Source organism: Triturus cristatus, chromosome 12 (assembly GCF_964204655.1).
Source record: "Triturus cristatus chromosome 12, aTriCri1.1, whole genome shotgun sequence".
In the NCBI taxonomy this organism is placed as follows: Eukaryota; Metazoa; Chordata; class Amphibia; order Caudata; family Salamandridae; genus Triturus; species Triturus cristatus.
Genome location: NC_140595.1, coordinates 155,575,365 through 155,589,040, shown reverse-complemented (window position 1 = coordinate 155,589,040; position 13,676 = coordinate 155,575,365). Strand labels below are relative to the sequence as shown.

Sequence of the window (13,676 nt, the reverse complement as noted above, 5' to 3'; positions counted from 1 at the left end):
TGAGCCCACGAGTCATTGTGGCAAGCCCGGAGCTGGTCCGACGTACGGCAGGCCAGACCACTCCGATGACGCACCGAGGGGGGCCATCATTGCTACCCGTCGCAGGCATATTTGCTGGTGGTGTGCAGGTCTAGTCGTCAGCATGTCACAGCCACTTCCTCAGGGCAGGTTTGCACACACACCACACCCATCCGGCACAGGCGTCACTGGCCATGTGACTCCGCCAACATAAGGGGCCGACGATGTCACATTCACCTCTTCCGGTGGTGACTGGATGACGGACGCTCCACGCTTCTCATTCATAAAGGGCCCATGAGTTGTTGCGCACATGGTTGGTGGCATCTGAGGCCTGGCGCACAACACGGGCCTACCGCCACGTGGCGCTGACTGGGGTTCCACAGGGTTAGTGGCACCCGAGGCCTTGCGGCCAGCACGGGCCTGCCACCACGTGGCGCTGACTGGGGTTGCACAGGGTTAGTGGCACTCGAAGCATTGCGGCCGGCACAGACACCCCGCCACGGGACGGTGACTTTGGGTGCACTGAGTCAGTGCCACCTTAAGCTGCTGAGCGGGTGTGCAGCCTGCAATGATGCCCCGTCTCGGCCGTCCGGACAGCTGAGGTTTAGTGTGCCCTGCTGGACCGCAGTGTAGGCCAGAGCCAGCGGGCAGCGCGGGCCGACCGCAACGTGGCGTCGCTTCCGGGATCCCAGAGTTAGTGGCACCCATTGGGCTGAGTGGGTGTGCAGCCTGCGATGAGGCCAGGTGCACTGGTATGTCCTCTGCCATTAAGTAATCAAGACCCAGCACCAAACGTGAGACCTGTTGGCCTGCAGAGCATGGCTTAATGCTATGGAGGGTGCCATGTCTGCGGGCTCTGGGCTTGTGGCTTGCAGCGGCACATGGTGGGACCTCCTGTCTACGTGCCGGTGGCGGAAAGTGAGCAGTGAGGCCTGGTGCGCATGGGCGGGCGTGCTCCGATGGGCGGCGGGAGGGTTTGGGGTGCCTCTGCCTGGGTGTGCATGGACAGGCAGGCGCTGTTCTCTTGTGCAGGTGTGTGTACTGTGCCAGTCATGTATCTGGACTCTGTTTCAGCAGGCGGCTCTGACTCGGATGTGTGACCTGGCGAACTGCGATACATACCTGCATGTGGTTGGAGGCACACAGGTGGCAGCAGGTGAGCAGTGTGGCCTGGGTGCGCAGGGGCGGCACTGTCTCTCTCTCCCCCTCTCTTCTTCTCTCTCTCCCCCTCTCTCTCTCTCTCTCTCTCCCTCTCTTCTTCTCTCTCTCCCACTCTTCTTCTCTCTCTCCCCCTCTTCTTCTCTCTCTCCCCCTCTCTTCTTCTCTCTCTCTCTCTCCCCCTCTCTTCTTCACTCTCTCCCCCTCTCTTCTTCTCTCTCTCTCCCTCTCTTCTTCTCTCTCTCTCCCTCTCTTCTCTCTCTCTCTCTCCCCCTCTCTTCTTCTTCTCTCTCTCTCTCTCTCTCTCTCCCTCCCTTCTTCTCTCTCTCCCCTCTCTTCTTCTCTCTCTCCCCTCTCTTCTTCTCTCTCTCCCCCTCTTCTTCTCTCTCTCTCCCCCTCTTCTTCTCTCTTTCTCTCTCCCCCTCTCTTCTTCTCTCTCTCCCCCTCTCTTCTTCTCTCTCTCCCCCCTCTTCTTCTCTCTCTCCCCTCTTCTTCTCTCTCTCTCTCTCCCTCTCTTCTTCTCTCCCCCACTCTTCTTCTCTCTCTCCCCCTATCTTCTTCTCTCTCTCTCCCCCTCTCTTCTTCTCTCTCTCTCTCTTTCTCTTTCTCTCTCTCTCTCTCTCTCTCTCTCTCTCTCTCTCTCTCTCTTCCTCTCTCTCCCCTTTGCTCTCTCTCTGTCCTTTGATGTGCGCAGGACATACCTTCTCATCATGATTTTTGTCTTGCAGGCTGGGACCTACGGATTGTCCCGAGGGGAGCGGCCATGTGTCTTCATTTTATTTCAGTGTTAATTTTAATAAAGTTTCATTTGTTGCTTCGAAAGTGAATGTGTGCTGCTCTTTTCTGTGTCGACACATGCATGTCACCAGTTGTGATTGTGTGTCATCAGGCAGATTATTTTGTGCATGTTTGAGTGTAGCTGATGTGGCATGTCTTTGGTCGGGGGTGCCAGGGAGAGGTGGTCCTGGGAGTGGTGTTGGTGGGTGTTGTGGCCCTCTTGGCTGTCCTGGCCGCATGATGGGTGGCTCCATGGCTTCTGTTGCCCTTCGGGTGTGGCCCTGGGCTGGTCTCCCTTTTGTTGTGCAGGCTGCCGTCCGACTTTACACCAGGTCAGAGCAGGTGTAGATTTCCTGGTGCTAACGCGCCTTAACGCCTGTTTTGTGTTTTTATCGCCGATGTGGCTGGTCGTTGTGAATGTTGTGGTGTGATGTTGTCGCGGCTTTTGGCACGGGAACGCCCACTCTGCATCTCATTAGTGATAGTTGCGCGGTCCTCTGTGGCAATGTTTTCTGCGGCTGCTATCGCGGGTAAACTGCTGCTGTGGGCTGTTAAAACCAGCTTGTGAATGGGGCGATAGATTTATCGCAACTTTGGCTGCGATAAAGTGTATCTAGACAGCACATCTTCACACTACACATTCCATGAACACATCTCAAGGCAGAGCTGTCCTAAGAGTAATGAATTTCAATCTATGGGTTTGAACTTGAAGCTGCTGCGCTTCTCTTTGCCACTACCCAAGCAAGAGGCTCTGGTTCAACCATTCTAAAGAGATTTGCATTCACCACGCTATCCATGTGCTGCACAATAAAAAATAAACACAAAAAAAAGGTTGATGTTTTTGCAAAATCTTACGCTGGCACTGGCAGTGCAGCAATACACTGCCCACGTAATAGACTAGATAGCCAAGCCTGTGGTGCCTGGCCTCAGGCAGGGACGGACAATTACTCACTGGGATCTGAAAGAATAGAACACACAACGTCAGTTCTTATAATTCCCTTGGCCCAGCCCTGTGCTTGGCACCTACCGAGAGACAGCGGCACTGGCGGGGGCGTGGAGGCTAACTCACAGCAGCAGCAGCAGCAGCAGCAGTGGGACTGCTCGTCCGTCGGCACGGCTTCACGTGTTCGCGACAGGTCTATGCGGTGGCTGTGGGTCAGGCAGGCAACTAGAGCCAAATTTCGGGGGGGGCTGAAAAAGATTTCGGGGGGGGCTAAGTCTTCCAGCCATAGGCAGAATGGCTGTAAGAAGGGGTGAAGACACAACAAAAGCCTCATTAACGAGTAAATGGTCTTTTAAAGACCCGTGAAGTAGTCTGGTGCGGCTGCAATTAGACGGACGCCAGCCCGCGAGGCTGTCTCGGCCGGGCTGTCACACACGACGGGGGGGGCTGAAGCCCGGTGAGCCCAATGGGTGTTGCGCGCCTGCTGTGGGTCAATGTTCAATGTAGAATTTTTAACATTTTATTTGGAGGGTTTGCAGTGTGTCATAGGTCTTGTTTAAACTCTGGGAGGTAGCAAGGCACCAAAGGCCTGGAACTTTTAGTGGGTTGCACAGGCCATGCCAGACAGCCATGTGCAGCAGCATAGGCACTGGATGTGGGGGTGCTGGGTGCTAACCATGCTGGAGTTCAGAAGGTAAATGAGCAATAAAGATGCCTTCACATTTTCTTTTTGTCTGGTGAAATCTGCTGTGCTTCAAAGACAAAGGTCAAATGTCAGCCAATATCTTCTGGCAGATGGTTGTTTCTGGTTTTTTTAATGTGGGGACTGGTGTTTATTTTCTTTGACTGCAAAGTGAGAGGTCATTTTTTTCGAACACGTAATATTTAAATACCTGAGAGTGAACTATACAAATGTTTAAAAACATATCAGCAGTTCAAAGCACGTGTTTTTTTGCAGTTCTGAATTGTGATGAAACTAGGATTTAAATAGGATCTACATAAATCAAAACATAGTTTTTTCCTGAAACTCGATTTCCACACATTATCTTTTGTACACTTTTTATCAGTAAAACTGGATATTTGAGCAAATGTAGTTCCCATTTCAATGGAAAATGTGCTGTCCTGAAATGACACTGCGCTACCATACCATGCTCTAAGAATATATTTGAGAGAGTTTTGTGAAAAAAGAACCAGCAGCAACATACTGCACCCTTACAATACATTTGCTGCGCTTGTTCTTTGTGTGACACTTGGATTTTTCACAATCTCTATAACTTCAGTGATGTAACATTGATGTCAGCACCCCCTGTCTGACTATTGTTACGGCACCACTGTCAGCGTGGTGTGTGCATTCTCCGCCCCCATCAGCGGTGTGATGGGTTGTAATTCCAAGGACAGCAAGCTCTTTGCAGCACTTGTGCTCTAGCCTGTGGCTCTACATCAAGGATGATTGCATGCAAAACATGGTTTTCTCCTGGTGCTTCTCTGGACCAAGGGCCTTCCTTACTCGCTCTCTCTCTGACACCTCACCATAAAATGGGAAAACTTAAGTCTTTCACTTTGTCTCAGTGTTATCTGTTCTTGTCCCGTCATTCTCTCACTCTTGCTTTTTTTGCAGCCTTTCTCCCATTGTCCTTTATTCTCTGTATCACTCATTCACTCTTTCTTTTTCTACCTTAATTCCCTCTTATGCCTCTTAATCTCTTGACACAAAAATGCAGAGGTAGCCAAACATTTTTGTGGGAGATAAAATGAATGGAGAATGACCATGTTTTTTAGGAGCATGATGGGCGTTTGAAAAGTTGGGAACCCATTAAAGTCCATGGAGGCATTTTGTTTCTTAAGCAGATGCCCAGAGAGCCCAAGAGGAGAGAAAGCTGCATTTGGAAGAAAGGGGAATGGCTCAGGAACTGTATCTGAAGACGGTGGACATTAAGGATAAACAAGCAGCAGAATCCAGCAGTAATGGTGGCAGCAATCCAGAGTCCCATAGAGAAGTGAGACCTGCATACCCCAAGATCTGGTGCCCAGCTATGTGGCGGGGGATGATATAGATAAATGGTTTTCTGCCTATGAGATAGCTCTGAGGATGCACATGGTCCCAGTGGAGGATTCCAGCACCAGCCATGGAAACACATGTCCCCAGTGGGAAGGGATACCCTTCTTTATTAGTGGTGAGGTATGAGATTAAGTAAAGTCCCTTGAAAGCCATTTTACTTACTACGTTTGGGTTGGCCTCTAAGAAGTATCACATCAGGACAATGGACAACCAGGAACTACCAAACCAGTCTGGGGTGGATTTCCTGGCCTACTTCAGTAAGGTGCTAAATGGTTGGGTGAGGGGCAGCAAAGTGAGTGATTTTACTGGGCTGTACAATCTAATTTTGAGGGAATGCATATTCAGTACCTGATTTACAGAGTTGACAGTAAACTCACTGACCCCAGGGAGCTTACAAAGGAGTCAGAATTCTGAGTCAGCATCAGAGTGTTCAAAAGGCATTTGGTGGGATTCCTAAATGGATGGTCAGGGTCCCCTCCATAAGAAAGAGTGGGGGGATAAAAAAAAAATTAAGGAGCTCTCCCGAGGCCCCCAAAATAGTTCACTGGGGAAGAAGATCCAGACTTAATATGAACAGAAGAACATGGGTTTGTTGATAAGAAAATAGGAAAATGTGTCGAAAAACCTATCAGTGTTACAAGTATGGGCACGTGAAGGGGGATTCCAAGTGGCCAATCAATGGAGGCACAGCCCCCAACAAGTGGGCAGATCCAAGGGTTGGCAAGTGTATCGCTTAGGGAGGAGAATACCCCAGTTAGTGTGTGGGAGAGAGCAGAGGTTACACTTGTGTCCCTGGGTAAAAGGTGGATGGTACCCAAAGCTCACATTCCTACTAATACTTCTAAGAATAGGCAGTGAGTCACCATCAATAGACAGAGGGTGGAGGCTCTGAGGGACACAGACATTAGCGTGACTACTGTAAGGTGATATCTGGTGTCCTCAGAGCAGGTCATCCCTAATACATTTCACCAGATTTTAGCAAAAAACCATGAGAATCACTACCCAGTGGCTGTGGGTCTCTTTGAGGTGTCTCAGGTTCTCTTAGAGTAGATGTAAGTCCTGCTTACATGTTGATTGTCTGCTAGGTGTTGACGTAGAGCACACTGTCTGGAAGGAAGTGGAGATCAGGTCACACTTGGAGATGTTAGGGTTGCCTGAGTGGGTGTGCTTGACCCTACGGTCAATGGCTACTTGAGAGGGGATTCAAGGAGCTCTGGAACATGGAAAAGTGTCCCAGGCCGCTTACAAAAAAAAAAGGCCAGGGGGCGTGGGTAACCAGCCCCTGAAACTTCCACGGTCCAAGTTGAAGGGGCACTTGAGGAGGCCATCTTAGAGCCTACCGGTGAGGATATTGCAGCCCTAGGAGGCCTGCCTGAGCTTGCTGAACGGCAAGTTGAGTTTGGCCCCATCGGGAGCAGTTCTGCCAAGCTTCGAAAGAGCCCCACCTCTAGAGTGCTTGAGGCAGCAAGCTGAGGTCCAGGCAGCTGGTGGCACCTCTGGAGATCACCTTCTCTATTGCGAGAATGACCTCCTATATAGTGTGCCTACGGTGCCTGGGGCAACCTGTTTGTTGGTGGTCCCCCAGTGCTACAGAGCCTTCCTATTGGGTGTTGGTCATGATATACCCCAGCAGGACATCTGGGGAAGGACAAGTCCAATGTCTGGCTTGTCGTTCACTTATATTGGGCTTGGATAAAGACAGCCTCAGATGCATTCTGTGGGTCATGTCCCACCAGTCAAGACAGTGGGAAGCCAGAGAAAAAAGCTGCCATCTCCCTTGTGTTCCTTGCCTGTGGTTGACACCCCCTGTGAAAAGGTGGATATCAACATTGTTGGACCCCTGAACTCCAAAACTGCCATAGGCAACATATGTATAATAGTTTTGATGGACCTTGCCACAAGGTACCCAGAGGCTATACCTCTGAGGGCTGTGACTGCTCCTTCAGTGGCTAGGGCATTGATGGAGATTTTTAGCCATGTGGGGTACCCCAAGGAAGTAGTGTCTTTCAGGGGCACAAACCTCATGTTTGCATACAAACAGTCATTGTGGGATGAGTGTTGGGTATCCTATAAGTTCTCCACACCCTATCACCCCCAAACAAATGGGATCAGCAACAGATTCAACAAGACCCCCCCCAAGGGTATGATTATGGGTCCACCTGAACCCATGAGGCAAAAGTGGGACGTCCTCTTACCATGCCTACCTTTTGCCTACAGGGAGGTACCACTTAAGGAAGTAGAGTTTGGCCCATTTGATCTCCTCTATGGTCCCCTGTTAGGGGACCTCTCACTCTGAACAAGAGGTGGGGCAAGTCTCCAGCAAGCCCCTCCCCCCAAGGATGTAGTTAGCTACATGCTGGCTCTCATACACTGGATGCAAATATTTTAGAAGAAGGTTTCTGAAAAGCGGGTCACAAGCCAGGGGGTAATGGAATTCTGGCATGACCTTAAGAGGACTCTGGTCGAGTTTCAACCTTGACAGAAAGTGTGGGTGGTGGAGACAGTAGAGCTCAGGGTCCTACAAGACTGCTGGTCAGGGTCTTAAACAGTGAAGGAGAGACACGGGGAGGCCACCTACCTGATGGACCTAAAGACCCCCAAGAATCCCCTAAGGGCACTAAATGGCAACTGCCTTAAACAACATTTTAAGAGGTCTAAAGTCACCATGATCCTGGTGACAGATTATGGGGTGGATGCGGATAATGAACCTTTCCCCAACCTCCTATCTTCCGGAGAGCAGCATGGGTCAGTGGAAGGTGTCAACCTCTCTCCTACCCTGAACCCAGAACAGCAGAGGTAGTGATACAAGTAACTGGGGCAGTTTGCTTCTCAGCTTAGCATCTTCTCTGGGCTTACATGTTTGTGTACCCATGATATTGTTACTGGAGACAGTTTGCCTGTGAAAAATAAAATGTACGGGCTATCTGATAAAGTGAGGGCTAGCATGAAGGAGGAGGTCTCAAGATGCTTGAATTCCATCTTGCAACTGTATGGTTTATGTGGCAGTTGCAAATACGAAATATATGTGCCGTAAGACTTGCCATAAATATGGCAGGGCGTTTGGCACCATTTACTGTGAGGCATGGGTGACAAGCTAAAGGTTTGCAATGGAAGAGTAAGCTGAGGCGCCACTCTCAGAAAGAAAGTGGTTCCTCCAACTCTAAATAAGGTGTGGAAACCATGGGATTGGTGCACTTTTTGGAAAATATCCGCAACTGTCAATCCGTAAATGATCTATTTTCAATAATACACATTTACCTTGAGGTTCCATTCTTTGCAGCACTGGAGTTGCACCCATCACTGCTAATCCTGCCACAGTTTTTGCACTTCCCTCTGCCACACCACCAAGGAAATTCAGGACTGGGTGGATTTTCTTCACATCAGTGTAGGCAAAGATGAAAATCTGATAGGCTGACTGGAACAGTGGGATGCTAGCCACACGATGAAGGGCATTTTCCTAGAGGGAGAAATATGTAGTCATTTCAGTTACATAGCATCAAAGATCTATCATCCCTTCTAATTAAAGATATCTTTCTCTAAGCTAGTGTAGTGTGTTTCCTGCAATTACTAATAAAAAGTATAGTGTAAATGTAGTAACCGTGATTGAGAGCAGCAGCGTTGAAAGCTTCCTCACACTGTCCTCCAAGTAAACCCGCTGTACATAGGGTGACTATCTCCCTCAAAATCATTATGTACACAGTTTCCTGTCCTGGAATTTTGTGTCATATCCTATTGCAATGTGGGCATTATCATCATGTCTTGCTTCCACTAAACTAATAAGACTAACACACCTGAAATTAATTATTTATAGGTGAAAAGACAGTGGCCGTAATTACCTATATTAAACTAGTCCTTATCGCCTTAGATGGCCTGGTCTTAAATGAAACTCCATGTTCAATCAGCCCCTGGTTTCCAGTTCTGAATTCCACGATGTGTGTCAAGTAAAGTCATTCTTCTTTTTTCATTTTCAATAAAGTGATTAACAACTTAGGTGGAAGTAAACTGAGACCTTTTGGCTAGCAAATAGATTGCTAAACATGAAAAGACAGTAATATCTTTTCACTTCGACCAGATTCAAATTGGCAGAGCTACAGGTAAAACAGTATCTTACCTTGCATCTAACTGCTGAGACCACATTCCCTTAGCATCTGCTTTCACTGGTTTGTAGTGAAAATAGATTGAAGTGACATGTTACAGACACCAAAAAGTATATTCCAAATAAGTAAATTAATCTGCAAATTATTGTCTTGGTTAAAACACTTGTAACACTTATCTTCCTGATAAATAATAGTACATATGAAAGTGGTCAAAAGAAACTGAAATATTTCTCAAATTATTGAATAACATGCACCTTCTCATTCCTATTGGGTGTATTAGCAAGGAAACATAAAGTGCAGTGATATCCTTTCCTGTTGAAGGGTTTAAGAAAAATCTGACCGAAACATATCAACAAAAGTCTTCAACTGAATGTGTCCTCACTCAGGACTGTATGCATAAAATACAATGATTACAATAAATGTATGATGTTCTTGACCGAGAGTTAAATATTACTGCCTGGCTTTGCCAGTAAGGATTGACATTATGAATCTATTCACCTTTGGTTTCATATACCTGCAACACTACTTTTTGGTTACCATGCACATGGAGGAAGCATGTTTTCCACTGTGTTTGTGGGGTGCACTGCTAAAAGATGTACTCCGTTCAGGTACATGTTTGACATGCCATTAAATTTAGCTGACTGCATATGTTTTGACAGGTACAGTATTTTAACTACAGGTACCAGAGAGGTGCATTTCCTTTATTCTTTGATAACCACCGTTTGTACCATCATATTTGATCTCCTTTTACACTACTGCACAGTTGCACTTTATAGCAGAACGATTGATACAGGTTCTCATGAATTCCCACTACATCTTGTTGAAAAGTTACTTTAGGGCAGAAGCATGCTGACCCAGAAGACACATCCATGGATATATATATTTTCCCCTGCCCCACACTACTTGTCATGTGTGTCAAGGCAATTTGGACTATGGGGAAGCTTTTTAGTAATCCTCTTCCACTTTTTCTTTTTGTTCAATTAAGCGATAATGTGTATAAGTTGCCCTTTGGGCCAATTAATATCCAGGGCTTAAATGATAAAGCTACATGGGCCTTGGTCACTGTAGGTTTAAGAAAAATGTGGCAGATATTCTCTGTCTGCAGGGAACACATTCCTGTGACAAAGATATCTGCTGGAGACCCTTGGGCACTGATTATTGACTGTCAGAGAAGTGGCTATCCTAACTAAAGGGGATTTATGTGCTATTAATAGGAGCACCTCTGATGAATTTGGAAACTGTGCAATGGCTGAGTGCAGAGTACTAGGACACAAATTCTCTATCTGTTCTATTTACAGGTCTAATCTCAATGAAGCGGATATCACAGATTTTTTTCTGCAGGTAGAACTAGCCACTTGGCTAGGGTTCATCATTGTCGGTGGGGATCTAAATTGTCATATGGATTGGGTATGGGCACCAACACAGGCATTATGTTGGGTGTAAGCTGAAAGTTTATAGGGCAATACTGCAACTCATAAAACTGCATGAACTTACTGACGCCTGGCCCAGTTTGAACACCCAGGATCCTGATAATTCTTATTTTTCTTGTACCCATAGGAAGTATGTCCACTGAGATTACTTTTTAGTCTCGTCAAGTCTTCTGAGAAATGTGTAGATAGAGAAATACCCTAGGGATTTCTTTCATCATAATCCATTAGTATTAGGCCTGGGCAAAAATTTCGTTCCGTTCGCGGAAATTGCGATAATTTGACATTTTTGCGTTCCGCGGAGAGCGCGAAAATGTCAAAAATTCCGGCTTCCGCAGCTTGGCGATAATTTGTTTCTTGCTCGCGCTGTAAAATAATACATTCTCGCGCGCGCGCGATCGCCTTACCTGAATCCCTGCGTTCGCCGACAAGTTTTCTTGATCCGGTCGCGTTCTCCATGAGATGTTGTATTGTTTTTAGCCATTTGCGCTGTCTCGCGACAGTTCGCGCCCGCAGTGACGTCATGCGTCGCGCGATCACGTCTTTCTTCTCGCGATCATGCACCGCGAGAACAACTCAAAACAAGATGGCCGCGCCCGCAAGCAACCACATGGGTAAGTTGGCGACCCGCAACCATGCAGAAAATCTCGCGAACATGCCGGAAAAAAACTTCCGCATCTTCGCGATATTTCTGCTTGTTTGCGATAATTTTAAACATTCTCGCGATAATTTGCGAAGGTTAATTCCGCAAATTCCGCCCACCCCTAATTAGTATTCAAGGGTTGTTTCCCTTCTATAGTGAGGCAACGCCATCCCTGGACATTTGATAGGGTGTTAGTAACAAATCCTGATTATATCAGTCACATGAAGGAATGGGGGGCAGATTTTGTTTATAGACATAAGGGTAGTGCATCATCTGGGATTGTATGGGATGCTTCAAAAGCTGGCATTAGAGGGGAAACTTTTAGTTTTACTTTTTGCATTCAAAAAGCTTAGGCCAGTAGAATCAAGGTGTATTAAAATAAATTGGCCTACCTGGAACCAAATCATTTCAGGATAATAATGGGAGGACAAGAGGATCAAGAAATCCTTCATAAGATTGCAGTGACTCAAGGCAAGTTTTTCTGTGAGCAGAATGGCCAGAGGCACCAATTACACAAAGTAAAAAGTAATGACTATGGCGATAGAGTTGGAAGGGTTTCCGCCTTATGAATATGGCAGAAAGAGGTTCAGAATGATATCAATGCTCTTAAGGACAAGCAAGGCCAGAAGGTAATCTCCCCAGAGTCAATTTCCAAAGTCTTTGAGGATTTCTACCAGACTCTGTACCAGGAAGATCTGGCACCTAGTTGAGACATGATTAGACAGTATCTGGAATAGATCTACACGGCACCAGGAGAGACGTATTTCGTAGGCGGCGCACCACTCTTGACGAATGTGTGACTACAGAGGGTCGCTCTCTACTCCAGTGCCTTTTCTAGCAACTTGCCTAATAAACTCTGTTCCTATTTGAAAGAGTAAGTTACGAGAGGAACTCCAGACTTACAGGTGGAGTATAACCCACGAGAGTGGGTTGCAAGAGGGGTTTGGAAAAAGGGCATAGGGATCTGATTTGTCCTGAGGAATGCCGGAGATTTTATTTTGAACCGGCAGAAACATGTCGACTGCTATGCAGAATGGAGGGGTGGTGAGCACTTAATCAACTCATTCCACCACTATCCATTTGGTATATATATTTTTTATACATATATACCTTTTTATTCTGACTGGGGAATCCAGGAATAAAACTATTATAGAGATATCCCTGGGTCCGTTTTTAAACTTCATTATTTCTGCACTTAAGGATCCTGCCTTTTTGTTTGTTTGTATCACTGTTGTATTGTTTACCCCTCCCTATTGCTCCGCCTCTAGCGTTGGTCTGCGCAGAGGTGTTAGTAGCAGCCCGATGATGAAGCATGCCACAACTTGTTGTGGGTGAGGGCAGTTTTTACAGAGTATGTGTGCTCCCTTGAAACATTTTGCAATTGCGATTGGATGTAGGCCGTTTTTTTCACTCTACCTCTTTTTGTGTGGTTTACTTAATTCTTGAGGAGGATGAGGTAGGGTCTGGACCTTCTCCCCCTTTTCTTTATTGTGAGTATTATAGTATCTGGAATAGACCAGTAGTGAAATCTTAGAGGAGGCTGGATCAGCAGAGCTCGATCGCCCTCTTGCACTGAAGAAATTGAAAGAGCCAATAGATTCTTTGGCTCAAGGGAAGGCTTCTGAATCAGATCTGATCCCGATAGGATTTTACAGTAGATTTTTGGCTGTCCTTTCAGGGGATCTTGATATGACCTTTAAGAATGCTCAATTGGGCATTGGGCATTAAAAGAAGGGAAGAGCTCCGGAGCTGGAGTGGACTCCGGAGCTCTATCCGTTGTGTCCCCCGACGCTGCTGGTCCTGGGCCCAGGGCACGAAGGTTCTTGAATAATTCCAAGCGTCGGAACGCCCGGGGAGTGTACTGATCCGGGGGAAAACCTCAGCAGACCCCGTGTGTTGAAGCGTTTTGGCTTAACTCTCCCCGGCTCGGTGATATGCAGGCGGATCCAAGATGGCGACCACTAACTGATGGGGCTGATCCTCGCATTATCGAAGCCGAGAGGTGGTCTGGGACGCGACATCAAGTGAGCCTAGAGCTGCAAGGAGCCTGGCCGGTGGCTGCATAGCGGGGACCCTGGACGCGACAACAAGCGAGCCTCGAGCTGTGAGGAGTCGGCCGGTGGCTGCGCAGCGGGGACCCCTTGGCCAAGTCCCATGACCCGTATTTGCGCTGCGAGGGACTGGGCGCCCGCTCTAGGATCAACATCAGCGATTGCCCTGCTGAGAAGAGCTCGGCTCTTAGACAGAAGTGTGGAGTGTGATTCTGCTGGTGGGGCGCCTGACTGGAGCTGTTCCGAGGAGATGCTGCGACACACCCTGGTGGACCAGTGTCTACCTGGGCTCCATGGGGGGAGTCGGATGACGTGGGGAGATGGCGCTGGCCCTCAGTGTGGGCCCCTGATGTGGGAGGGCCCACTGGGCCGTGTGAGATGCCTTGGTCTGGCTGGACTGCAGGGGCCTCTGGGCCCCACCTGTGATCTTGGCGCCTGGATTGGGATGCTCACAGCGGTGCTCCCCGCAACGTTTCTCAGTAACCCATTTACCGTGGCGGAAA

The 13,676-nt window shown here is 47.8% G+C and overlaps 1 protein-coding gene across 2 annotated transcripts in view; it reads right to left on the bottom strand.

The window, feature by feature from the left end:
* POLR3GL (RNA polymerase III subunit GL) overlaps window positions 1–13,676 on the bottom strand; it is a 549,275-nt gene that overhangs the window by 496,954 nt on the left and 38,645 nt on the right. For both annotated transcript variants that reach the window (XM_085636711.1, XM_085636712.1), the window contains exon 3: window positions 8,214–8,412. In XM_085636711.1, the coding sequence (XP_085492837.1) occupies window positions 8,214–8,412 (199 nt within the window). The remainder of the gene's footprint in view (window positions 1–8,213; window positions 8,413–13,676) is intronic.